The sequence below is a fragment of the Cervus canadensis genome, chromosome 2 (genome assembly GCF_019320065.1).
Source record: "Cervus canadensis isolate Bull #8, Minnesota chromosome 2, ASM1932006v1, whole genome shotgun sequence".
NCBI lineage: Eukaryota > Metazoa > Chordata > Mammalia > Artiodactyla > Cervidae > Cervus > Cervus canadensis.
The window spans coordinates 81,615,252-81,642,941 of NC_057387.1; the positions used below are offsets into that span (position 1 = coordinate 81,615,252).

At 44.4% G+C, this 27,690-nt stretch overlaps 1 protein-coding gene across 2 annotated transcripts in view; it reads right to left on the reverse strand.

Annotated features, from left to right (window-relative positions):
- DAB1 (DAB adaptor protein 1) overlaps positions 1–27,690 on the reverse strand; it is a 451,862-nt gene that overhangs the window by 13,575 nt on the left and 410,597 nt on the right. The window contains exons 8-14 of one of the 2 annotated variants that reach the window (XM_043461149.1): positions 23,259–23,309; positions 23,119–23,166; positions 17,508–17,570; positions 15,183–15,291; positions 6,552–7,100; positions 2,878–3,005; positions 2,410–2,520 (exon numbers count right to left, since the gene is read on the reverse strand). In XM_043461149.1, coding sequence (XP_043317084.1) covers positions 2,425–2,520; positions 2,878–3,005; positions 6,552–7,100; positions 15,183–15,291; positions 17,508–17,570; positions 23,119–23,166; positions 23,259–23,309 — 1,044 coding nt within the window. In that variant the 3' untranslated portion in view covers positions 2,410–2,424. The remainder of the gene's footprint in view (positions 1–2,409; positions 2,521–2,877; positions 3,006–6,551; positions 7,101–15,182; positions 15,292–17,507; positions 17,571–23,118; positions 23,167–23,258; positions 23,310–27,690) is intronic. The other variant, XM_043461147.1, reaches the window with a different exon arrangement.

The window sequence follows — 27,690 nt, forward strand, 5'->3', positions numbered from 1 at the left end:
TACATGTGAATATAAGATAAGGCTGCTCTGTTTGGAGAAGTGAGTTGGCCCATGAGGCCCTAAAAGGGGTCATTCTGATTATGGGGCAGGGTGAGCCAGAGAACTAAGAAATAGGGTTTTTCATTTTCTTTTTTCCCCCAAAGCTTTTTTAAGGCATACTGAAAATTAATTACCTGCAAATAGAAAGTACAGAACAAAACCTCCCAGGCAGTGGCCTGGGTCCTTATGGTGGAATTTATTCAACATAAGGACATAAGGGCCAAATGTATAAAATCCAAGGAGTGGTAAGCCATGTTTATTGGGCACATGTGATGATGGTCTGGGGTGGTAGTGTTGCTGATGGCAAGTAACAGCTTGGCTACCTTCTGTGTGTCAGACGCAGTGTTAAGAATTCCAGACATATCACTTAGTCCACACAATAACCTCATGAGGAAGACTATTTTTATCCTTATCTTTCTAAATAAGATAGAGAATTATTATGACATCTCATCAGGGTCACATAGCTCATAAGTGTTAGTACCAGACTCTGAATTCACTCTAGTTCCAGAACCCAGATTTTTAAGCTGAGTACCGAGTGTCTGCTCTATGTGCCATCTCAGTTAAGGTAATGGATACACCAGGCCCTGCCAGCAGATAAGCATACCAAGACTCAACAGCAAGGATGGTTCTTGCCCAAGATTTCCTGCTATTAGGTAGCTGAGCTAGAATTTGAACTCAAGTTCCAAATTCTGAGCTCTTCCCACAAGACGGTGCCACATCCATTCACAACTCGGCCCTGGCCTGGGGTTCTAGACAGAGCATCAAACACAACACAGAACAGGCTGAAGCCCCACAAAACAGCTTGCACAACTATCTAAAGCAGAACAGACTCGTAAAGATGAGGGTGTGAGGCATTGATTTGCAAATGCTGTCCGTCATCTCTGTTCTCTAGAAGAAGTTCAATTTTAGGATTAGATGTTGGCTGTTACGCTGATGGATGGCTCTTGTCACCCCTACTTCATCACATTTTTCAAAGCAAGGGTGAGCATGTGAAACAAAACATATGAAAGGGGTAGAAAAACCTGTTGGGGCATCTTCCCAAGGTGTCCACCCATCATCTCCAACTTCTGCCTTTCCTGGAACATCGACTCTGTCTATTATCACAAGTTCCCCAAATAGCTTTGTAAGATTACATTTTTAGATGGGTGTTTGCATGGCACAAAGGTATTCTCGTGTGTTACATATTGTATTGAGGTGAAATGTGGCAGAATGTATGTATGTGAGATTCTCTAATCATAAAATCTATGAACAAAACGCACTTTGAAAACACTCTATGAGCTTTCAATAACCATCAAAATAACTTACACTCAAATGGCAACTGATTCCAAGGTAGCCTCAGAATCCATTTATGAACAGTGAAAACTATTTACCATTTTAATGGTTGTGACCATACTGCTCAGGCCTAAAAACGGAGCTCTGCTGGTTAGGGCCTTGCAGTCCTAGGCGTTTATGGAAAACTAGAAAAGTATCTGAAAATTGAAGACATTTGTTAAGGAGTGACCTTAGAAATCATGTCTGGGTAACAAGGGGGTACTTCTGTCTCCTGGGAAAGTTGGCTTCATCAGCTCCTCTTTCTTTCCATCAAATCAGATGTATTGAAATTCAAGTGCCTAAACCCACTTCTAGTAAATGTAAGTACACCTCTCTCGAAGTCGCTGCTGATGGAGTCTGAAGTGGTTTGGTGGCAAACCCCTGGCTGTCACACAGGTGCAAACAGCAGAGCCTCAGGAGCGAATGCCACACGTCTTTGAATTCCACTTTCACAGGTCTGAATTCCACTTTCACGCCAGAAAGGGTGCAGGGCCCCTTTTGGCCAAACAAAACAGGCTACCATGATCTCACATCTCTATCAATTTTATCTCAAGCACTGCTTGTTTTGTTTCTTAGTCTGCCTTCTCAGTCTGTTTGGTTGGTGATTTTTTTTTTTTCTTTTCTTTTTTTAGATCTGTGGAGTGTAGGCAAATTCTGTGACACACGGCTGAAGGGAGTCTAAGCATCTGGACCACATCTCACTGAGAAAGAATGTGTCCATCTCAGAATGTTGGTGCTTTCAGACACTGAATCCACATTAAGCAGCTCTGACCACGCCTCACCACCCCCCAACTCAGAACATGTCGGTAATAAAATAGTATGACCATTCCCCACTCCTCACCTTTACCCCTACTCCCAATACATGTCAAAGGTCATGCATCCATGAGGATAAACGAGGTGGAAGACAGACACCAGGCAAGGGGAGATGATGCAGACATCAGGGATACGCTCAGGCCAGGAAGATGGTGCGAACATCAAGGATGCGACTTCAGAGGCAATGAGCAAGCAAAAGGGAGAGCGGATGGCTTAAGGTGGGAGATCAAAAGGACAGATACCTACCCAGACCTGTGCTATCTAGCTACCGGCCTGTGGACTTATATTATCACCACTGGGCTCCCCACTGGGCTCACCAAAGGGATCACTGTTGGATGAGGCCTGTGACCCATCAGGCTAGAACACAAGAAGATAACACTTTTTTTTTTCTTTTCAGTAATTTAAAATATAAGACAGCTGGGTACATTTTCATGCACACATATCATCCATTATTTTAAAGAAGGCAGCACTCTGTTGAGAAGATGCCACTTCTGCAAATGTGAGAACTTGCAACAAAGTAATGAAAGGATACCAGTTTTCAGCTGCTCATTTGAACATAAAAGAAAATCCCTTTAGTCACCCCTTTAGAACCTAAGAGTCTGAGTCAGCATTCTTTTCTACACAGGCTTCCTCATGCATTGTTCATTTTAGATACAGAAGTTTTAAATGGAAAAAAAACAACAACAACTCAGAAAGAATAAACCAGTCACTTACAGCTTCTTGCTCTTCACTTTTGCTGGGACTCTCAAAGCCCTCTTCAAAGATGTCATCGGCAGTCGGATCACTGGCATGGGATGCAGATGATTTGGATGGAGAGCTCTGTCTAGGGGCTGGGGTTGGAGCTACACGGAGACCATGCAAAAAGAAAAAACATCCTAAGTGTCCAGGGCAACTGTTTCTACCCCACAGAAACCCCAGGGATCTGGTTATGTTTGAGTCAAATCCCAGGACACCTCTTCCCATCACAAGTCAAATCAGTTGAATAGTTTAATCTCTCTTCTGTATCTATTTATCCTGTCCTCTCACATACTTGGCAGTCAGGAGGAGCTGGTCCACAGCGATGGGTGAGGTAATGGTCCTCAAGGGATGTTACCTGGACTGGTAGCATTAGTCACATTTGGGGACTTGTTGGTAATACACATTCTTGGACCCTACCCTAGATACACCTGCTGAATCATAAACTCCATGTTTCCGCAGACTCATGTTGAGACCTGCTGGACTATAGTTTTCTTTCTCTTTCTTAATTTCATACAATTATTTCAATAAGAATAAATAGAGACGAGGATAGTGCGACGCATTTATTGGATGCCTTCCATGTATCAGAGGCCATCAAATTTCACAGGCAATATCTGTGATCCTCAGAAAGCTGTTTTGAGGTAGGGGTTCTCCAATTTTACAAATAAGGACAGTGAAGGTTGCTAAATTGTTCAAGGTCTCAGACTTGGCAAGAGGTGTAAGCAGGCTTTGTATCCTGGCATGTAGTAGGTGTCTGATAAACCTGTGTGAATGAAGAGTGTCTCAGTGATCTGGGGAAATGGACATGGCTGAAGGCAACTTCACAGCTGATGCTCTTTCCTTCAATCCATAAGGATCTGTATTTTCTGTCCTGACCTTCCCACAATTTCCTTGTCTCCTTTATTCCAGAGGTTTATAATAAATATGCCACTGGAAGCCACTTTCCTTCCCATAATTTCTAACTTGGCATGGAAAATACTCCTCACTGGCTCAGCCCCAAGGTAGGGGGAGGAGGATAAGACTTGATTTAATAGTTGAACTTCAAAAGGCATTGATAAGGTCTCCCTGCCATTACTTCCCAGAATTTACAAAATCTGGCTGCTCATCAGACAGTGAGTGATTATAAAACTTAGTGAGTTGCTTTTGCAACTCTAATGTCTTTAGAAAGCTGTTATTTACTGCGTGTCAGTAAGCTAGACACAGCGCTGGGCACTTTGCATTCATCACGCCCTCTAATATAAACACTGCAGGTGCTAGTGTATCTGCTATCTTTTTCTGATGAAGAAACTGCCACTCAAAGAGATGAAGTGCCTTTCTCAGAGTTAACACAACTATGAAGAAGCAGGAGCCCTGGGAGTTAGCGCAAATCTGATATTGCTCAGCCCCACTGTGCTTTTCTATTTCTGAGGATCACTTTTGGTTCTGCTCCACCCAAAACATTTGAAAGGTGATGCTGATGGACAGAGGATATAAAGACAGGCTGTACTCATTTTCTTTAAAACATACGATTTTTTTTTTAATTAAAAGGAAGTAGGTTTAAAGAGATAATCTATGTGAAAAACCTTGATATGCAGCACATGCTTAATATTTATTAGTGAAATTGGATTCCAAAGTGAGTTTGATGTGATTTCTTACTAAAGGCTGAGAATCCTGACCAAGCCGCCAATACTGAGAGGTATACTGCTCATACTTACTGGACGTAATCAGTGGGATGCAAAACTGTTTATTTATGCAAGTGTTTAACCTTTAGAAGGTTTTATAGAATACCTCTATACTCTAAAACAGTAGTTCTCAATCTGGGACAGTTTTACTCCCAAAGGGACATCGCATTATCAAGAGTCATTTTTCGTCATTCCGGCTAGGGGAAGAGGATGTGACTACTGGGCATCCAGTGGGTAGATGCCAAGGATGCTGCTAAACATCTGCAATCCACAGGATGACCACCCACGATGAAGAATTATCTGGCCCCAAATCTCAACAGTGCCAAGGATACAGAGCCTTGCTCTGAAACACAAGAGTTACTAAGTGGCTTTTGTTTTGTTCCTTTTCCTTACCACAGGAGCATCAAAAGAAGTGCAGCAACAGGAGGATGACTAAGACATATTCCCTGTCCTCAAAGAACTTACACTTCCCTTTTTTATATGTAGCTGGCACACCAGCCCCTTGAAAGAGAGACATTTGTTTTCAAAAGATGTTTGCTTATTTATGCATGGCTGTCATTTCTTTAGCGTTTCATTTTTTTTAATTCATGATTCTTCATTGAAACCCTGTGAGTTGGAGTAAATAGAGATGCCCCCACCATGCAGATGATATGGCCCGAGAAGAAGTAGGCTCTTTATACCCATAGAAGAGGTTCATTTTCAGAACAGCATCCCAGACCTGGCTGAAGTGACATTATCTAATTGTGCTAACATTTTAGATTCTTTTAACAATTCACGGCATTGGCTAAGCAGTGATCCGTATCATCTGACAGTAATGAAAACGCCAACCTCACTGTGGTGTGAGCCTTTTCCTTCCCCTTATCAACTGTTAAGGCACAGGCTGGGTCACCCGGCAGCTTCCCGGGTCGCTGTCAAGCTGGCGTCGCTGTACCCCGGGGTACCTGGATTGTTTGGCTGCGTGGTACTGGTTTGCCAGAGGCTGGCAGTAGAAAAGTGAGTTGGGGGAGAATCCCTGAATGCCACAAACAGGACAAGGCACAAAGCTATCAAAGCCAGCTCACTTATCCTACCCAAGACATAACGGAGGTTACGAGAAGTCACACACTTGCCCAAAGATACAGCTTGGGGTAGAGAAGGCAGGACTAGAACCTCAGTCCAGGACTCTGCGTAAATCCACTCGGTGTGCCATAATGATGATGACAAAAAATACTTCCAACTCTGTGAGGGTTGTGATGTTTTAGTACCTGTACCACTGAATGCTTTTTATGACCCTTAGCCTGAGATAGTTGAGGAAACTGAGGCACAAAGAAATAAAATGAATTGCTCATTGGCACAAAACTAAGAAGTAATTAAGCCGCTCTCTGGATTCCTAGTTCAGAGTGTTCTGCTACAAGAACTTATTTTTTTTTTTTCTCTTTGACTATCCGAAGCTTTGAGCCAAATTCTGGCTGCTACTCTACCTGCAGTAGGAGGTTTTATGACTGCTCATCTCTGGCCTGCATTTCTCCTGAACTTAATTTTCTAATTTTTTATCCTTGTTCCTAACAATTTTTAAATGCACATACTCCATTCAGTTTTAGTTCAATAAGCCATACCCAAAACTCTGTGTCAGAGCTGGGATATACATACATGAATACACGAAGGAGTGAATGAACAAAAACAGAAAACAGGGCGACATGCTAGAAAAATAACAGGCTTGTATTCAATTCTACCCTTTTGTCTATTTTCTTTGTCTTTGAATCTCACTTTCATTATCTGTCAAACAGGTCTAACAAAACTTGCCATAAGCATTGTCAGGAGCATAGAAATAACACATATAAAGCCCACGGAGAAGGTACATATAATTGGCATCTAATAATGGGAGGCTATTGTTAGTAGTAGTAGTGATATAAACAAGAGGCCTGTTGAATGCAGCTGAGGTGGTTTCTCTGACACCAGAAACAAGGCATCAGTTGCTCTCAGGGGTTTATGTCTCCAGAGAAGGACACTCACGTGAGTTGGTGGATGGCGTGGTAGAAGTCACAGGTGTCAAGTTCAACTGGGAGATGTCAAAGTCATCACAGTCGTCCGTATCCTGTGCCACCCCGACTTTGTTGAAGTAACTGGAGAAGGCCTCTGAGGTGCAGGTGAGGGAGGGCTGGTCGGGTTTGCGGGAGGGCACAGGCGGAGGCTGGGCCATCTGGAAATCCTTAAACATTTCTTTTCCCATTTTCTGCCTGGGCTTGTCGGTCTGTGGACTCGACCTGGCGGAGTCACCCGTGGCTGGGACGGTTGCAAGGGGGGTGAGGGGACCTTGGAACATGGCAGCTGGCAAAGGCATAACAGTTTGTGTGGGCATGAAGGCGGCTGGCGGAAACTGCCCGGCCACGGCGGGCCAGGGCTGCTGAGTGGCAGGGAAGAGACCCGGCTGGCCCCATGCGATGGGCTGAGCCCCCGGCATCACCTGAGCGACTGGCGGCTGAGCACCCATGGCAATCTGCTGTTGGACAAGGGGCTGCTGGCCCCAGAAGGATGGGAGGACGGCGCCCATAGCGACATAACCTGCAGGCATGAAAAAGAAGAGTCAGGAGCCCTGGGCAAGAAGCATTCACGGAGTCAAGGGATTGGCAGAAAGGTATCAAGTGACTACTCAGTGTCAGGCTGTGTGCTAGGATGCAAAGGTGAGTATGACAGAAGTCCCTGCTCTCCTGGAGTCTGCCTTCTACAGTTGTGGTAAGGAAAAACTGCTCTAAGGAGATGACTTGTAAGTAGAAACTAGAATGCAGGGAGGGAGCAAGCCAGGCAGGCATTTGGGGGTAATGATAATAATGGCATAGTTCTTAAAGTAGTTATAGTCTTATAATTCTTAAAGGTTTCTGACATCATACAGCTCAGGAACCAGTGTGCTCAGTGGGCAGGGCAGAGTGCTGGAAGCAGGCACATCTCGGTTTGAATCTTGCTTCCCCTTCTTGCTAGACTGAGGGCATCCTCATTGCTTCTGCTAAGAGTCAAGCTCTTTGTTGTAAAATCGGGCTACAACATCTTCCTTCTCCGCATCAAAACCGTGTGCAAGATGATTGAGACCAAGGTTAAAATTCAGGCTGCCACTTCTTATCTATGGAATCTGGGGAGAGCTTAAGAAGGTCTCTAAGCCTCTCCTTATCTGTAAAATGGGCAGAAAATACCTTCTGCCTTGTTGGGTTAAAGACTGAGATTATACATTTAAGATACAGAGAACTGTGGCTGACATAGAATGAATATTGAGTAAATGTTAACCATTAGTATGATTTGAATCACAGCCTATAAAATTACTTAATACCTTCCTTGATATGTAACAAACATGCAATAAAAGGTAGCTCTATGCATTATTATATATTATTGTTATGCCAATCTTAGAGATTAAAAAATGTAGCTTAGTAATCTATTTAGGAATACCACACACAGTGGCACAGATGGGTCACTTTAAAACTCCAGGGGGTGTACTCACTTACATTATCATAATTTTTTGCTACAGTGAGATATAATCATCTTAAAAGGAGTACAAGTGATACTCTATACCATAATAACAGAATCAACATAATTTTCACATATTAAGTGCATACAATGTGTTAGGTATAGTATTAGGTGCTTCACATCTTCACAAAATCCCTGCAGGGTCAGTATCATTATCTCCATTTTAGGTATAAGGTAATTGGTGCTCAGAGAGGAAAAGTAACTCGCACAGGGTCACACAGCAGACATTAAGCTGAAATCAGGGTCTGAACTGAGGTTATCTGTCCCCAAAGCCAGCATTCTCTCCACTGCCCCCTACTACCTCACCCAGATGACCAAGACTGACTTCTGATCTTAGCACAGTCCATAAAGTTGGTCCAACCATCAGATGTTTTAGCTTACTGTGGGCCTGGAGGAGACTCCCATGTCCTTCCAGGGGTTCCCACCCTTCTCAGGGTGCAATCAAGCCCAGGAGACAGACAACCAGTCTAGGCAGAGTAGAGGATGAAGACTGACTTCTCAAAATAAGCATTTTTAGGGCTGCCAGAAGGAATTTGCAGGTACAGAACGGTGAGACCAGGAAAAAAAGAGGGTGGATGTATGGTATCCTAGCAGCTTCCAAAATGACCTGGGTTGTGTTGATGACTCTGGTGAACCCAGAGAAATGACACATGGGCTGCCTCACCCATGCGCTAGCCTCAGATCTACCTGTCCTTCAACTGATTCATAAGAGATGGAGCCAACTTTCAAAGCCAGTCCATTTCCTTACAAGGTGAGAGGAGGCTCCAGGAGGGGTGGACACAGAAACACAGGCTTCCTGCTAATTAATTGTGTTCAGTACTTTTATGGAATGAGGCAGGAGTGGCAACAAACAAAACAGACAATATCCTTACCAGACCACCTTGGTCTTAGTGCAAGGAAATGAGAACACATACTAATACTCTACTTTTCCTCTCTGAGCACCAATCACCTTATCCCTAAAATGGAGATAATGATACTGACACTGCAGGGATTTTGTGAAACACCTAATACTATACCTAACATGCTGTAAGCACTTAATAAGTGGAAATTATATTGTTTCTGTTATTATGGTATAAAGTATCACTTGTGCTCCTTTTAAAATGATTATATCTCTTGGTAGCAAAAGTGAAGAGGCATTGGTACTGAAAGCTTGCTTATGTTGTCTATCATAGAATAATACAATGATTAAACGTAACAACAAAGAATTCTGCAACTTTGTTTTTCTTATTTTCCCATTGACTTTGATGGGGTTCAGTGGTTCTTGGTGGGAGCTCTACTGCCTCCTAAGGGATGATTAGGAAATTCTTGGGGTGTGTTTTGAATGTCAGGAAAACTTGGTGGGATGGGGGGCAGTACTGACATTTAAGGGTCAAGAGCACTGACACTAGACCTCCTATAATATGGGAGATGACGTGCATGATAAAGAATTTGTGATTATTTGGGTGTACTTTGAATGACGTGGAAATTTAAAGTTTCTTTGCACAGTTTTAATGCACTTAATTTTTCAGAAATGCATACATTGGGGAGGATTATATTTTGTTTCTCTGGAACACAGTCAAGAGTTGATCAACAACTTGGAAAATCGTGGTCCCTGTTGACGGCATTGGAGACAGCGTTAACACTCCTATTCTGGATGGTCTATGCTATCGTTGGTTTTAGGTACACACATCTGACCACTGAATATGTATTCTCGTGTGGTGGTGGTGGTGTAGTCGCTAAGTTGTGTCCAACTCTTGTGACCCCATGGACTATAGCCTGCCAGCATCCTCTGTCCATGGGAATTCTCTAGGCAAGAATACTAGAGTGGGTTGCCATTTCCTTCTCCAGGAGATCTTCCCAACTCAGGAATCAAAGCCAGGTCTCCTGCATTGCAGGCAGATTCTTTAACAACTGAGCTATGGGGGAAGCCAGTGTGGTGGCACCTGGGGGTTTCCTAGTGGAAATACTTATCTAGTTATTATAAATTTGCTTTTATTTCTTCTTTCTACTACTAATGTAACAACAATGTCAATGACAATGTTAATGTCAATGACAACAATGTTCTATACTAGGACACTATATTGATTTTTGAACACCTGTGTAGGTAGTTTATATTCTTGATGAATTTCATCTCACAATATTAAAGGAGATGTCATAAACCCTCATTATAAAAAGGGGCAATGAGTCTCACATGGTGAAGACTTGCCCATGGATCTTCCTACCATGCCACCCCTGATGCCCATTTTGGTAAATGGATGGAAAGCTTCAGTCTCCAGTCAGACTTTCGTGCTTGGCTTCCATCCCACCCTCCTCACTGCCACCATATTCTAAAATGCAAATACGGTTGTCCCTTGAATAATGCTCAGGTTAAGGGGACTGAGACCTGAGCAATGGAAAATCCACGTGTAACTTATAGTTGACCCTCCATGTACCTGGTTCTGCACCCATGGAATCAACCAACCTGGGATCATACCTAGTACTCCTGTAGTATTCATTGAAAAATATCCACATATAAGTAGACCCGTGCAATTCAGGCCTTTATTGTTCAAGGGTCAGTGGTACAGTGCTTCATCACCTAGAAAATGATGCCCAGAGACCTTAGCTTATCTTTGGGGCTATGGGGCCAGCCTCTTTCCACCTCGTCACCCTTATTTCCCATTTGCTCTCTCATTGGCACCCTTCCCTGCAGCAGCTGCAAACAACACAACCTGCTCCCTCATCTCTGCTGGTCTACCTGCATGGAAACCCATCCTTACTTCTTCACATGACTGTCCCTCCTCTGCTCTTGGGAGACTCAGTTCAGCATCACCTCTGCCCTCTACACTTAGCTGGCCCTCCTCTCATCACACACAGTTCCTTATGTTCATCTCTATCATGGTGCACATCACAGTAAAAAGTTACTGTGTTGTAACTGCACAATGATTTTATCTTCCCTCATTAGACTAGACAGCCCCTGTGAGTAGGAACCTTTTCTTTCTTTCTGCCTCCCCCATCTGTGTCTAACACAGTTGTGGGCACACACCCACTGCTCCATAAATGCTTAAGGCTGGAGAAAGGCTCTAGACAGAGGTGACTGAGTCACAGTGGAATAAATACCTGCACCACATCTTGCTAAGTGTCCAATTCAACTCCAGTAACCATAAGGGCTATGATCTCTGATGAGTCAGTCTACTGTTGGTAGCAGGCTTTTCCCCCCCTCTATCTTTTTTTCCCTTTTTGCCACAAGGAACCAACAGATGGGCTGTACACACTTTTCTGAAGAGAGCTGTTAGCATATCTCCCTGGCTTTATGCCATCTGCTTCAGACCAAAGTACAATATTCAAAAGAAAAAAAAAAGACAGCAAGGGTAATTAGGTGTCATGTTTGGGAACTTGCAGGTCTCACTTGCTTTCCCTCAGGGGGGTCCCGGCAGTGGGGGCTTTCCCCAGACCTGTGAGCTAAGGCTCTCTGGCCACGCCACGTGGCATCGTGTGTCCCTGATGGGACATCTTGGTGGCAGGGCTGTGCTAGCATTAGACCTGGGAAGCCGCTGCGAAGCTGCCGCTGCAGCCACTTAACAACTTAGTAACTGTTTACTCGCTAACATTCAACAGCAGAGGGAGGAGGTGCCAGTGAGCGTCTGTTTATGCCACGAAGTTCAGATCAATCATAAATCTCTCTCTGCAATGAAAGGAACCACCTGCATTACTGCCTTGCAGTTAGATTTTTAAGTGTTGAAAACTGCAATTTATAACCAGATGCTGCACCTGGGAATACCCTCATTATTTGGGGGGGAAAAAAAAACAGACTAAAAGGTAAGAAAATACCGAAAACTGAAGGATTTCTCTAACATATACAGAGCTTGTGTGGTACTTCTCATCTACATTATGTCATTTGATGCATTTGTTCAAAAGTAGTCCTCCTGGGTGGCAAACACTGTTTCTGGTGATTCAGTGAAGAACAAGACAGTATTAAAAGTAAATAAATAAATAAAATAAATCCTTACCCTAGTGGAGCTCACATTTTTAGTGAAGCTGATCCTTCAACAAGTCTCTGGGGTGGCTGTTGTCAATAGCTCTTTAATTGGGACTTCCTGGTGGTCCAGTGGCTAAGACTCTATGCTCTCAATGCAGGGAACCTGGGTTCAAACCCTAATCAGGGAACTAAATCCCAGCTACCACAACTAAGATCTGGCACTGCCAAATAAATAAATAAATATTGAAAAATATCTCTTCAATCTGCATACCAGGAACTGACAGCTTCCAGAGTGGAAGGTTTGGCGTGGCTACCCAGAGTATGGGTAGAAGAGTCAGGATCCCTGGTGAGTAGGGCAGAGAACTTTTACTGAGTGCTTACTTATGTAAAAACTGCCAGGTACTGTTTTAAATGTTTTACTATGTGTGATTAACTCAGGAATAGCTCGATGAGGTAGAATCATCATCCCCATTTTACAGATAAGTTCCCTGAGGCTCTGAAGTGATATAGATGAGTGTCACACAGCTGGTTAGTAGAAGGGTCTGTATTTATAGAGTACACTCTCCAGCCCTTTAGGCCAGCTCTGCCACGTGCTCAGAAGGTCAAAGACCTAAACTTTATTACATGCATTTTTTTTTTAAAGGGAACATCCCAAGAAGGAAAAGGAAAAAAAAAATAGGTAAAAAAAGATATATTTTCTTCTACTTTAGATGTCAGAGTAAAAATAATACTAGCATTTTCTACACAAAGCATTTACCACATGCCAGCATTTTTCAGAAGCACTTGATTTTATTTCCTCATTTAATTCTCATGATATTGTTGCAAGGTAAGTATTATTTTAAATTCAGTTATAAAAATGAAGAAACTCTGGCTCTGACAGGTTAAGTAATTTGCCCAGGTGTCTAAAGCTTATAGATAAATGGCTGAGCCAGGGCTCAAACTCAGCCTGTTCACTGCACTACACACCCCAGGTCATTTCCCACCTCCCTGTCGCTGGCAGGGCAATTAGGGGCAGCGAGATGGAGATTCAACAGCTGCAGAGATTTTTAAGGCCAGTTAAAGGAAGCAGGCAGACAGTTTAACACCACCTGAAGCCCAGTTTTGTTTCTCGGCAGAGCTTAAGTAGAGTAAGAAAGCAAAAATATGCTAACTGAAATTAATTTTAGACTTATAGTGTAAAAACTGAAATCTTGGAGGTAATCTATCATTTTTTTAAGCAGCTAAAGAAACAGAACCTGAATGGGTGGAATGGTTTGTCCACAGTGTGCAACATGGCTGATCAGGTGGTAAGATTGTAAAATAGAGTTCTTTAAAGCCATAACCTGGCCCCGGCTGGGCAGAGGGCCCGGAGCAGTACAGGCAGGTTCTCAGGCATTTTAGTCAAGTGTGAGGGCCAGAACTGATTCCAGCCCCTCTTGCTTAGAGAGAAAGGGGGTGGAGGCTGGGAAGGGCCACTGGGAGTACTCTTGACCCTGACACCTTCCTGGCTCATATCACAGGTTTGCATGAGCCCCTCCTTCTGACCATCACCCCCATTCACACCTGCCCTGCTCCACATTTTCTTCTGTTCATACCACACATCCACCATTCCTAACAGATTATGTTAAGTTACTCATTTTCACGTTGTTGTCCGTCTCCCCACTTGAAAGCTCTCTGCGGCCAGGGGTCTGTGTCTGTTGCAGTCACTGACACACTCGACACTTTGAATAGACCTGGCCCACAGTGCATACTCAGTGAACATTTATGGCATGAACACGCTTGAAAATGAGTAAATTTGGTGCCTAGAGGTACCATCCTCTGTCCCAGTATATCTTCATGAATTAAATAATGGGGACAAAGCATGGTTATTCTGAATGCAAGGCTGACAGCACAAGAAGACTGTCCATCTCCAACAGAAAACTATTATTCTTACTTAAAGTGACAGATTCCATTACACTATTCCCAAGGACATTTTAATACCCAGTTTAGGTAAGGAAAACTATTGCCACTGTTCCATTTTAGGTTTGGGTAAAACAGATTTGATTGGGAAGCTTAGCAATTAAAGACATTTCTAGGCTACCTATAGATTCTCAACTGTAAGTTAGACATATTAGCTACCAACCTCTGCTGCTTCTAGAAGTGATCCTTCAGCTCAGGAGGAATAACTATTTCAGAACAGAGTATGAAATTTTAATCTCACTTTAAGTAACAACAAGGTTTATATCTGGTGGCAAGAATTTGTTTCTAACATTATATAATTAAAAGTAGCTATTTATAGAAAAATGCAAGAAATTGGTATTTTAAAGCATACCAACTCCACCATTTGTATAAATAAAGTAGTAAAAGAAAGATAAAGCCACATATTTCAAATATGTAGTTAAGGGAAGAAAAAGTCTTTAAGAAGCCCTGTATGCAAACAGCAGAAGTAATACCACCTATTTCTGACTCAATGGACATGAATTTGAGCAAATTCTGGGAGGCAGTGAAGGACAGGGAAGCCTGGCATGCTGCAGGTCCATGGGGTCACAAAAAGTCACACACGACTTAGCAATTGAACAAAACCAACAGCAAAATATCACCTTTGGCCATGTCCAGGTAGAATGGGCTGGCTTCATGGATTGCCTAATGCCATGGAAACAAGATGCCTCAGACCGCACCAATGTGCACCTGCAACACTGTTACTATATGTATTTTTACCCTGTTGTAAAAGAATATTTGGAAAATAGAACAAATACTCTCTAAGTCACTAAGCCCCATTGCAATTCACTGTTCACTGTCAGCAGAATTCCTAGGTGTTCCCCTTTGCATGGGGAACCTCCCCTTCCTTAAGCCTCCACCCCTTCTATCACTCAGGTCTCAAGAGGTTGGCGAAGCACAACTGCCCCTTCCCCACCCATACCTTCCCCGCATCCGGCTGAGCTGGCCAATCAGGATTTGCGCTGATTCACAACAGCTGTGAGTGCACTGAGCTCCCCAAAGCTATACCTTTGGAATCTTGACCTTTCAGGTTCAAGATACGACTGGTTTCCAGCCTCCCGCATACCAGAGCTTGGTAAGCATACTACTCCCTGCCCATGGCAGCTTCTCTGTGTCACCTGAAGAGTCACAGGGAGAGAATGGTCATCCCACAGGTGTCTGGCATAACCTGGCAGCTGGCTCAGCCAGCCTTTTCTTTTTCTTGGTGGACGGAGGTGGGAGGAAGGTGGAAGAGGGCTTACCTGAGGGTACAGCAGCAGTGCCAAAAGGTACAGAACCAAACATGTCTGCACTCGCCGGAAGTGTCTGAGATGAAGACGGGATAAAGGCATCACCTGGAGTTGCAGGAGTCTGTCAGACAGAGAGGGGCAGATGGGTGTGAGGCTCCTGGGAGACCCTTATTGCTGACCATGATGGGAGGCAGCAGGCCCAGGAGTTAAGCAGGGAGATGCTGCAGAAGCAAGCCCTGGTCCTGGCCACTTTTTGTGAACTGCAGACCATGTGCTGCTATGTATACAGAGCATAAAGTGAGAAAATCAATACCTATCTCCAGAGCTGCTGAGAGGCTTCAATGAGATAATGCATATAAATCACTTAGTACTATGCTGAGGCATAGAACAGGTGCTCAGCTAACGCTGGCCAGCATCACGACTATTTAGCTTGAGCCCATGCCCTCTGGGGGTGTCGTCAGGCCCTCATATTATCCCATAATACCTGGCTTTCATCCTTTAGAAGTTAATTCAAACTGACATACACTCACTTAGGACCTACTGTGCACCCAGCTCAAGGCTGTCACTGAATACATGGTCAACAAACAGGTATTGACTAAATAAATAAAGATTGGCAAGTGGAACAGAGACCCTTGGGTCCTCATGCCTCCCAGAAGAATCCTGCCTGAACCTTCACTTGCAAAAAGAAGCAAATGTTCTCAAGAAGATGATAAAAATGATGCTAGAGCAGCTGCCAACTCTAGATCCTGGCCCATGCTGGAATTTCAGAAATGTCTGCTCCATGACGTGGTGGGTAAGGTGAGGGCTACTAAGATCAAAACTTGAGTACTTGTTTAAAGGTTCATGCCTTTCCAGAAAACTTTTGCCTACAGAGTATGCATATTTGATGACATAATATCTTTATTTCTTTCCCCTTGGAATAGATTGGGGCAAGCAATTAATCCTGAAACCATGGCAATTAGACAAGGCCATTTTTAGATTAGCAGCTTGCAGGAGGCATGGCATTGTTCTGAGGATTATTAAATAGCCATTTGGATGGCACTCAGGTTTAGGGCCAGAAACACAGCCATGAGCTGCTGCATCAAGCACGTTAGACCATAATCAATGCCGTTTGCTTTCCTCCAGTGTGACCTTGGGCGAGTCACATGCCCTCTCTGGAACTCAGCGTGCTCATCTGTAAAATGAAGGTGCTAAATAAGGCTAGAAGATCACTCCAGACCTTTCTAGCTCCATGGCCCCACGGTTCAGAGATGCAGCTGCCTTCCCTGGAAGTGGGGAGAGAAAGCCTCACTAGAACCAACCAGCCTCCCTGGAGATAGGAGCTGCTGGCCCCTCCTTCGCGGCTGCTCTGGGTACCAGGTGTTGGAAGCAGGGCAACTGTGTTCAGATTCCCTGGCGGCAGCTGTGGGCAGCAGGCTCTCCTGCCATCTGTCCTCAGTGAGGTTACAGCCTTTTCTCTGGGAGGCGCAGCTTGCCAATGAACCATAGCACCATCCCTGGGTTTGTGCTAAACATGTGCTCCCCAGAGGAGCCGCCCCCTCCCAGCAGCTTCAGCCCGTGCAGCTGTGGCTGACTGCTCTCTGCCCACCTCCGGGGAGTGGGCTGGGCAGGAGCTAGAGGGGCTAGGTTGGCTCTTTGCCATGGCTGCAGGGCTGCCTCTGAATGCCTCCCATTCTCAAAGCACTGGGATTCTGTTTTGCTTCGGCTCCCTGCGAACTCTGCCCTAGTGCAAGCAATGACTGAGATAGCATGGCTGAAACTAGAGCTGGGAATCCAAAGCTTCCTGAGAAGCTCAGAGAAGCCGGCAAGCAAGTGGGAAGGGAGGAGGAAATGAAAAGAGGAAGAAAGGAAGGACAGAAGGGAACAGGCAGGAGAGAACTGAAAGGTCCAGGGGAGAAGATGCTTCCTTTACTGGGCTGACCACCCGGCTGTGCGGTTCTGGGTAGGAGATGACAAATGTCTCATCTCATCTGCTGTCCCGGGGAGCTTCTCACCCATACTCCCAGGTGGACCTTTCAGGCAGGGACCACATCTTGCTCCTGTCTCTTTCCACTTCCCAGCATAACGGCAAGCACCCCAGTGATAGTCTGTAATCGCTGATGCATGATCTCATTTATTTCTCAAAACAGAGCATGCATCATAATTCCCTTTTTAAAAAATAAGCAGAGGAAATTGACATTTAGAATTGCTAGTTAATATGCCCAAATCAGACAGCTGGAAGAGTCCGAGTTGAAATTCACCAGCAGTTTCTTTTACCCAAAGCCCAAATATTTGTCACCATGCAACTGGAGAAGGAAAGGAAAGAGATGCAGGGCTCCAAGCACAATGCATACTTACAGGGGGAGAAGTTATATCAGGAGGGGTGGACATGTCCCCAAAAAGTTCTAATTGGGTCACAGCCTGAAAAGACAAAAAGAGAATGATGTAACCACAAGGGGAGCTGATGCTGCTGGGCAATGCTTTAAAAACAGTATGATTTGAGGACATGCATTTCCCTTTTTCATCATGACTATATAAACAATAAACCCAGTTGGTCATTATGATACTTCTTGATCCCAAAGACAGCATCTCAGATGCAGCCAGAATCAATTATTGTTTCCATGTGTCTGGCTGTTTATCTGGGCTTAGTCAAGCAGATCTGGGCTCAGCCACCTTGCATAAGCAATAATAATACCATTTTACACATATTTACCATCCAATGCCAGCACTGTCCCTCTTCTCCAGGAGACAAAGGCAAGAGGTAATTTTATCATTCGCTTCTCTTTCCTGAGTATGTCCACATGTTACAAAATGCTTTTCCTGCACCGAGTATAGCAAGTCACCACTTCACGGCCACTTCTCAGTAAATTCTCTGATATCACACTGACCCTGAAAGGTATGAACTGTCACCCCCATTTTTACAGATGAATAAACTGAGTTTCACAGAGGTCACCTCAAGACCACCTAGGCCAGGACTTGAATTTTCTGCATGTAGAGCAGGCAGTCAAATGACAGTCCTCGAAAGAATCCATCTTCAAGATAAAAAATACAGTTGGAGGAGGAGAAAATGTATCATTTAATACCAGGAAGGGTATCAAAAACAACCCAGTATATACACGATTAATCACTCCAAGGAGCTCCATCACTGTGGATACTGTATCAACTATATTCCCATCCATCATCCCTCAGTGTCTGAGCAAGGCCAGCCAGAGCAGTGGGAGAATCCCTTTAAGATACACTTAGGAATTAATCAGTATACACTTCCAGCTTCAGAGTCTGCAGGAGGTCTATGGCCGGGAATCAAATAGCTTGACTTAAAGTATATAATCATGTGTTTTGTACAAATTTGCCCACTGCAAAAAAAACAAAACAAAAAAACCCAACTTTCTGCTCATTTTCAGACTTTTAAGTGATAGTTTCTAATCAGGGGACTGAAAAACACCACTGGGAGAGTCTGTCCTGGCAGACAGGACTCCTGCCCTAGAAATCTGTTTTAACCAGGCAAAGCGGGATCACCAAGATTCATACAAAGAAAGGAAAATTCTCTGCTACTGGCAAACTTGTGAGCTCTAGGCCCAGGAAGAGTCCCATCCCTGGGGTGGCATCTGAGTTCTACCGCTGACAATCTCTGCAGCTCCGCAGGGCCACTTTTCTCTCACCTGGACATTAGAGGTGGTAATATCTCCTTTGGAGATTTATTGATTATATTACTAGAAGGACTCTGAAGTTTGGGTAAGCCTGGTGAAAAAGACACAAAAGATTCTTCTTCTTCTTTTTTTTTTTTTTTTTGCTGAAAAGCAAGCACCTTAGCCTGATAAACTCACTTTTAATCCTTCCTCTTCAGGTTTCAGATCGAATAAATGGTTCCTGGCACATAGTAGGGCCCTATACATATGAATTTCTTTCCCAACTACATAATTTTGGGGGGCTCCAAAATCACTGCAGATGGTGACTGCACCCATGAAATTAAAAGACGCTTCCTCCCTGGGAGAAAAGCTATGACCAACCTAGACAGCATATTAAAAAGCAGAGACATTACTCTGCCAACAAAGGTCCATCTGCCAAGGCTATGGTTTTTCCAGCAGTCATGTATGGATATGAGAGTTGGACTATAAAGAAAGCTGAGTGCTGAAGAATTGATGCTTTTGAATTGTGGTGTTGGAGAAGACTCTTGAGAGTCCCTTGGACTGCAAGGAGATCCAATCAGTCCATCCTAAAGGAGATCAGTCCTAGGCATTCATTGGAAGGACTGATGTTGAAGCTGAAGCTCCAATACTTTGGCCACCTGATGCGAAAAGCTGACTCATTTGAAAAGACCCTGATGCTGGGAAAGATTGAAGGTGGGAGGAGAAGGGGACGACAGAGGACAAGGCGGTTGGATGGCATCACCAACTCAATGGACATGAATTTGAGTAAACTCCGGGAGTTGGTGACGGACGGGGAGGCCTGGTGTGCTGCAGTCCATGGGGTCATAAAGAGTCGGACACGACTGAGTGACTGAATTGAACTACATAATATGCTGGTACAGACTGGACAACTGTAAGGTGTTAGGCCCTATGCTGGGTGCTAGGAACATAATTAGGAGGAATGTCAATTTTCAGCCTTCAGGGAGCTTACAGTCTAGTGGGGACAATCCACAGATATAATAATAAACGTTTGCTTGTCTTTGGGAAGGCTTATTTAGCATGTGAACAATATTTCATATTATTTGGTGAAACAGTGCCAATCGTTAGGCTCTCTCCCAAACCCACAGAAGGCATAATTCTATTGAATGTGTTCAAAGGAGGTCTCTGGGCTTCTTAGCCCTTGGAGCTCAATGCTTTACAAATGGCCCACGACTGTTTTCAGTGGTAGGAAAATATTAAAATGAAGTTAATAATTAAGTTGCACAATTTACATTTCAAATGTGGTGAACTCATGGCACACTTTTACTAACATCATAAATATAATTTATTGGCTAATTTTCTCCTTAAGCACAACTTTTAAAATAACCTTCATTCTTGAGCTACAGACTCTCCTCTTGCCAGATGATTTCCATTCAAGGATTAAATGAGAAAAAACATGCAGAGGCATAAAACATAGATTGTTATTTCATTCCATTGGATTTGCTGCTTAAATAGAACCTTGAGTTAATTAAATTTTATAGAAAAAAGGGATTCTTAGGCCATAAAATTAAAAATAATTCTAATAACAGTATATGATTGAGGATCTCGAATAATATCTATTTTCACAGCCCCCTCTCCCTCTTGTTAACCCTGGTTCTTTCATTTGTAACTTAAGAAGCCATGTTCCATCTGATAATATTGTCGTAATTAATCATTTTAAGAGCCTCATGAGAATAGAACTGACCACTTACATTTGTAGAGCACTTTATAGTTTACAACGTGTTTTCCAACACATTACTGTAACATTGGATGCTCCCTGAACCCTGTGAAGTTGGCAGCACAAGAATCTCTCCCACTATCTCTAGTTTACAGGTGAGCTAATAGAGGCCTGAAGGTAACGTGACTTGCGTCTGATCGGTCAGCTAAAAAAAGCTGGGTTTGCCCCAAAGATGAAGCAGCACCTTGTTTATCCATGTGTCCCTCTACCCAGCCCTACTTAGCCCTCCTTCATGGTGGAAGCCCAGCCCCACAATATTCTCTAACCAGAAGCCAGGGGTTTTACAAGTCCTGCTATGATCCACATCCCTCTGAAGAAGTCATCTCCAAGGTCAACCCAAGATTCCTCCTTGCCCTCCCCTTCCTGGCCCTTCAGACATCTTCAGGTAAAGATGTGGTTGTTGATGGCAGATTCTGCCCCTTCTCTAGGTCCTGGGCATCCCCCAAGGTAAATAGAGTGACCCTGGAAGCTGCCAAGGCCAGTGAAAAGGATGAGGAGATGCTTGGCTAGTGGAGCTCCTCAGTATCTCCATCAGGCTTGTCCTCTCCCAAGCTACTCTTTGTTATGAATCAGCAGTGGTTTTCCAATAACATCTGGAATGCCCTATAGCTGCTGTTTCATAATTAGTCCCTTGGTCCTTCTTTCCACTAAACCTTTGCAAGCAGACCCCTAGACCCCTCCTGCAGAGCTCTAAAAGCGCCATTGACGAAGGCAGAGGTGTCCACGATGGACCACCAGTACACATTTACATGGACCCACTCCCTCAGCTTTGGCATCAGGTGCTCCTTCATTTAGGGCAAGCATGCAGTTCCTACTGTGCATCAGCTACTGTGCCGAAAGCAGGGGACACAGGGGTGCATAAGGCATCTTCCTGCACTGAGTCTCCTGAGCTGCCTGTTCTGTGAGAAGACAGACCTATAGACACAGTGAGGACCACGTTCCAGAGGAGCACCAGGGCCCACGAAAGGAGGGGCCGCCTCAGGGCCTTTGCACGTGCTCCTCCTCTGAGCAGAACACTCAAACCTTCCCCCACTGCCTTTCTTACCGATCTTTCCAGACACAGACGAGAGGGCTTTATTTCTTCCTGGGAAGTGTTTTCTGACTCAATTTGTACCCCATCCCACTGCCCCAAACAGCTTATGTGAGACCCTTAGATGGACCGTCAGCCGTGGATACTCTGGTGGGTCAGTTGGTAAAGAATCTGCCTGCAATGCGAGAGACCTGGATTCGATCCCTGGGTTAGGAAAATCCCCTGGAGGAGGGCATGGCAACCCACTCCAGTATTCTTGCCTGGAGAATCCCCAAGGACAGAGGAACCTGGCGTGTCTCAGTCCATGGGGTCGCAAAGAGTCGGACACGACTGAGCGACTAAGCACACACGCTCAAGAGAAAAATATGGATGCCTGATCCCCACCCCCTGAGGTTCTTAATTAGTTGGTTTGACGTAGTTTAGTGACTCAAATGGAGAAGGCAATGGCAACCCACTCCAGTACTCTCGCCTGGAAAATCCCATGGACGGAGGAGCCTGGTGGGCTGCCGTCTCTGGGGTCGCACAGAGTCAGACACGACTGAAGTGACTTAGCAGCAGCAGCAGGAGCAGTGACTCAAAGTTTAAAAACTTTCCTGATGATTCTAATTTGCAGCCCAAGTTGAGAACTCCTGTCCTACAGGCTTCCCAAACACATGTGCTCAGGAGTGACAACATTTGCTGGCCTATGTATTAACCAATCTGAATAAACACTGGCTGCAAACCAGCACCTCTATTTCAGGTGATGTGGACCAAACAGCAGTCTCATCTCCACAGGTGCTGCTGCTGCTAAGTCGCTTCAGTTGTGTCTGACTCTGTGCGACCCCAGAGACAACAGCCCACCAGGCTCCCCCGTCCCTGGGACTCTCCAGGCAAGAACACTGGAGTGGGTTGCCATTTCCTTCTTCAGTGCAGGAAAGTGAAGAGTGAAAGTGAAGTCGCTCAGTCATGTCCGACTCTTCGCGACCCCATGGACTGCAGCCTACCAGACTCCTCTGTCCATGGGATTTTCCAGGCAAGAGTACTGGAGTGGGGTGCCATTGCCTTCCCCCAGCCTGCCCCCCTCCCCCGCACTGGTGCATTGAGCAGCACCTGCTGAGTGTTTGAATCTCCACTATACTATGTCACACTCCACTACACGAGGCAATCCTACCCCACCCTTCTCTACCAGCCCCACCTGCCCTCTCCTATGCTACGTGACACCACACTGTTACACTTTGAGCTCCCTGAGGAGAGCGGCTGTGTCCTCCTCTCTACTGATCTCTAGCATCTATCAGAATGCCTGGGACACATTAGGAGATTGAAAAATATTTGCTGAATGAAATGAAGGGGTGTCAGTTCCTCTCCAACATACACTGTTTCTCTCTCTCTCTCACACACACACACACACACACGTACACACATGCTCCTACTTTTTGCCCTCCCCGCAGGGCCCACCAAGAGTCTCTGAACATCAGCAAAGGCTGGCACCAGAGCGGAGCACTGAGGAGAGTGCGGCCGCACAGAATGGGTAAGAATGACCAGAGCAACCCTCACTTCACAAGACCGTGGAGGCCTTACCTTTGTTGCCTCAAAAATCTCATCAAATTCCATCGGCAGGTTTCTGTTCTGTAACCACAAGGCATGACTTATGAGCATGAAATGAGTGATGGAACAATGACGTGACACCGTTAACCAGGCTGGGCCATTCTCGCGCTTACCGGGGTGGCTGCGGCAAACCGCTCTTCAAAATCCTCAAACGCACGGCCGTTCTGAAAGCGTAAGGGATGATGAATGAGGATGAAGTGAATGACATACAAATGACATGGATTTATGAGTTTAATGATGACATTATCTATGGTTTACACTCTAGTGGTCACAGGAGGCGGGAGCGGTTGCCAATGTGCTGTGAAAACCCTGGAATATGTTCCCAGAATAAACTGATGATAAAACACGCACCTGGCTAGGAAATACAAGTCATAGGGAGTTTGTAAGTTTAAAGTCCATCTTCCTGAAATTACAGACCTGACCTGGTCAGTCTCAATGGTGACAGCAGATAAGAGCATGATGTTTACCCTTGAGATTTTTGTTTTACAAGGAAAAAGTGTTATCATGTGCTTTAGCCAAGCTTAACCTTTGCAGCAGCCTGTGAAGAGCTGGTTTTGTAAGTGCCTAGGTACATGCAGCCTTTTCTGCCTGAAATGCTCCTGTCAGCCTGGCAAGCTCAAAGCTCACCCAATTCCTTAAACCCAGCTGAAAGGCCATCTCTTCTGTGAAGCTTTCTTTGGTCCCCTGAGCTGAAATCCATCCTCTGCGAGCAACAGCATATCACCTGTCCCCATTACACAGTGAACTTCCGGAAGCAGGGACCACGATGCATTTGTTCCTGCATCCCCAGCAGGTCATAGGGGATCTGTCCTGCGGCAGTGCTCGAAAAAAAAAACATATGAATGAATATGTGATTTTAAAAAGAGGTGGCAGCTGACCAAATCTAATCATTTTGTTAATTTTTTACTTTGTTGTTTATGACTGCTGAGAGCTTTGCGACACCACTCCATAATACTGCTGCCTCAGCATCCCCTTTGTGTGGCCAAGCGGCCTGCAGGGGCCTTGAATTGACACCAGCTTCTCCAGTGAAGTAGGTCCTGGATAACAGCCCACAGAGTCACGAGTAAATGTCACTTCCGGATCTGACCATCCTAACAGCTCTTATGGCTAGACTCTCCCCAGCCTCCCAGGGCCTTCCCTTATGTACCCTTAGATACGATTCCTTACACACTTACCAAAACCCTGCTCTTTTTGGTTTGAAATGACCAATCTGGCCTCAGACCAGGAACGCTAAAGCACTCTACCCTGGGGCCCTAATAAAGGCAAGTGCCCCAGACAGAGCCTGCCTTGCTCTCGGCCTGCTTCCTGCCTTTACCTCCCCATATGGCCCTTCCTCCAGGACCTGCAGTAATAAACTCCTCTATTTCAACTCGCTGGTGGTCTTCTGTTGAACCCTGGCTTACCATCCAATATTCCAGACCTTTATTTAAAGAATATTAATTGAACAAAGTCACAACATTAATACATATTGTAGGTAATATGCATAGTATCTCCATATGTGCACATTTTTTTTAATGACCATGTTTTTGGTCTATATGTCCAAACTAATTATGCTTGGGATGAATTCCAAGCAGTGTAACAGTAGTATAAGTCTGATAATATTGACAATAACTTGGAATGATTACGCTTGAACAGAAATACTTGCATTGTTCCCTGATTTTCAGGAGAACTTCCTGCTGGCCACGGAGGAGTGGAGGAACCATCAGCCACGACCACTTCCACTCTGTCTGTAGTAAATGTGACTGTACGACAGTCAGCCCCAGTTGCAGGGTGGCAGAGAAGGGCGACGCACATACCCGTGCCCACCACAGCAGAGCCTTCAAGCCAAACACCAGCAAGTTCTGTCATCAACCACCCGCTCCCACTAGGCGCTGGCTCACCAGGATTCAACAGTGGCTGAGCAAAGAGGAGGAAGGATCACGTCGGATAATGGCAGAAATAATAATAATAACAATTATTATTATTTGGCCAGAGATGGGGAGACAGTATCATCCTGTAACCTCTGGTGTGGCCTGAAAGGTTAAGGTTATGTTGCTACATCCTTTATAAATTCCCACACTTCTACGGATTTATGGCGTAGCCCCTACCAGCTAGCTCTGGGTCATAACTTTTAATAAAAACATTTTTTAGTGTCCAAAACCTCATTACATCTGTCCAATATAAAAAAGCAAATGGCTTCAGAGCATGATGGATGAATTAAATAAATCTGAAAAACAGCCGGTGGTAGAGTCTCATAAAACCCCCACCACATAATGAAAACATGTGAGGACAGCCAGCACTGGTGTGAGACTGTCACTTTGCCGGTGACAGAAGAGGGGGTCTCTCATGAAGGGGGGGGGGGGCAGGGTGTGAGGAGGCAATTTCCATAAATCCAGACAGAGACTGGTCCAGACGTGAGAGTAAATGGATCTCTTTGGAGTCACACAGATACGGACTGAATCCCGACTGTGCCCCGTGCTGGCTGTGTGACCCTGGACCAGTCACAGAGCCTCAGTTTTCTCAGTGGGATGACAGTGATTACATCATCTCAGGGTTAAGGAGAGGATTAACTGAGATGTGTGTGCAGTGCTTTGTTTGCTGTTTGGCACACAGAGATGCTTAATAAATCATAGCTATTATTAGGATCTTCTCAAGCAATTTCTTTTAGCTCACTTCTGCAATGCACAGGCACACATCTTTTAATATTAAGAAACTATTACTATATGATATTGGGAAAAAGGAGAAGTAAAAATATCTTGTGGAAAGTCCCACTTTAAACACCACCCCCACTTCAGAACACGGACTGGGTCCTGTGTAAAAGGATGCCGAACACTTCCTGCTCTTAGTTCTGAACGTCCAGTCCACTCTTGACCCCATCTTTTCCCTCTTATCTCTCTTATTGACACAGTCTTGCTGGGAGCATCTTCCCATCCATACCCTTTGTACTTGGCATATGTGGTTACCTTCCTGTTTTGATACTAGCTCAGTCATTTCTTGGACTTCCTTCCTCCTGCCTGGGACAGCCTTAAGGAGTACTCAGGGCACTTCATCCAGCCATCAGAAGACCCTTCCAGTCCCTGCATTTTTCTCTCAGTTGACTCTCATGGGGAGAACCTGGAATCCATTCCCTAGTCTCCTTGTATTCCCCAAGTCCTGCTTTACCCACATTTACTATTAGAGCTTTTGTTCAATTATCTTCAAGTCTCGTTCTCCCCTTGTTAGATATATTCCTCACACTTACTATGATAGCATGCATGCCGTTTTGTATTCTGCTCTCAAAATCTCAAAATGACAATCTAGTTTACTCACAACTTCCATTTCTAGTGAAGATTTAAAAGAAGAGATTCTCTTCTGTTGTTTCAATACAGTTCTAGCCCAAATCATCATTAAGACATTGAAATAAAGCTTGCACATGAAGTTTATTTTCCCACAATCTATCTCGAGCAGTGGGACACTACTGTCCCATAACTGAGTAGGGTAACTCTCAAGAAGATCAGATTCATGTTACTCTTGCAGCAAAAGTGAATGGATAAAGAAGTTGTGGTACATGCACACAATGGAATATTACTTAGTCATAAAAAGGAATGACATTGAGTCATTTGTAGAGATGTGAATGAACCTACAGACTGGCATACAGAGTAAAGTAAGTCAGAAGGAGAAAAACAAATATTGTATTATTAACACACATACGTGGAATCTAGAAAAATGGTAGAGATGATCTTATGTGCAAAGCAGCACTAGAGACAGATGCAGAGAACAAATGTACATACACCAAGGGGGAAAGGGGATGGGGGGAGGAATTGGGAGACTGGGATTGATATATTTATACTACTATATATAAAATAGGTAACTAATGAAAACCTACTGCATAGTACAGGGAACTCTACTCAATGTTCTATGGTAACATAAATGGAAAGGAAATCCATAAATGAGGGGATATACATATACATAGAGTTGGTTCACTTTGTTGTACAATAGAAACTAACATAAGATTGTAAAGCAACTGTATTCCAATAAAAATTATTTTTTAAAAACGGTCTTACCAATTAAAAAAATCTGAGTGAATGAGATGGGACTTGGGGTGAACACATCAAAAAGAATGACAACTTATTTATAGCTGCCAAATCAGAAATCTGCAGTGGTTCTCACCCCTGGCTGCACAACGTAATCCTCTGGGGGAGATCTTCCACAGCTACACATACCTGAGCCTTGCCAGCTGACATTTGGATTCTGCTGGTCTGGGGTGAGGTCCTGGCATCAGTAGGTTCTAAAAGCTCCCCAGGCGAGTCTAACAGGAAGCCAGACTTGTGAAGCACTGTGCTGGGGAATGAACTCTCTGTAGGAATAATTAGTGAAAGTCCCACTGGGAAAAATGAAGCCATCTTGATTGATTACATAATTGATTAATGAATTTCTTCAGCAAACATTCACTGTGTGCTTTCCACACGCTGTGTTCTGACTAGGCGTTAGAGATACAAAGATGACTGATACATGGGCCATGCTCTCTTAAAGTTCAGAGCAGAGCCAGGATATATAATCATTCTAGCGTGGAGGGTGGGACAGGAG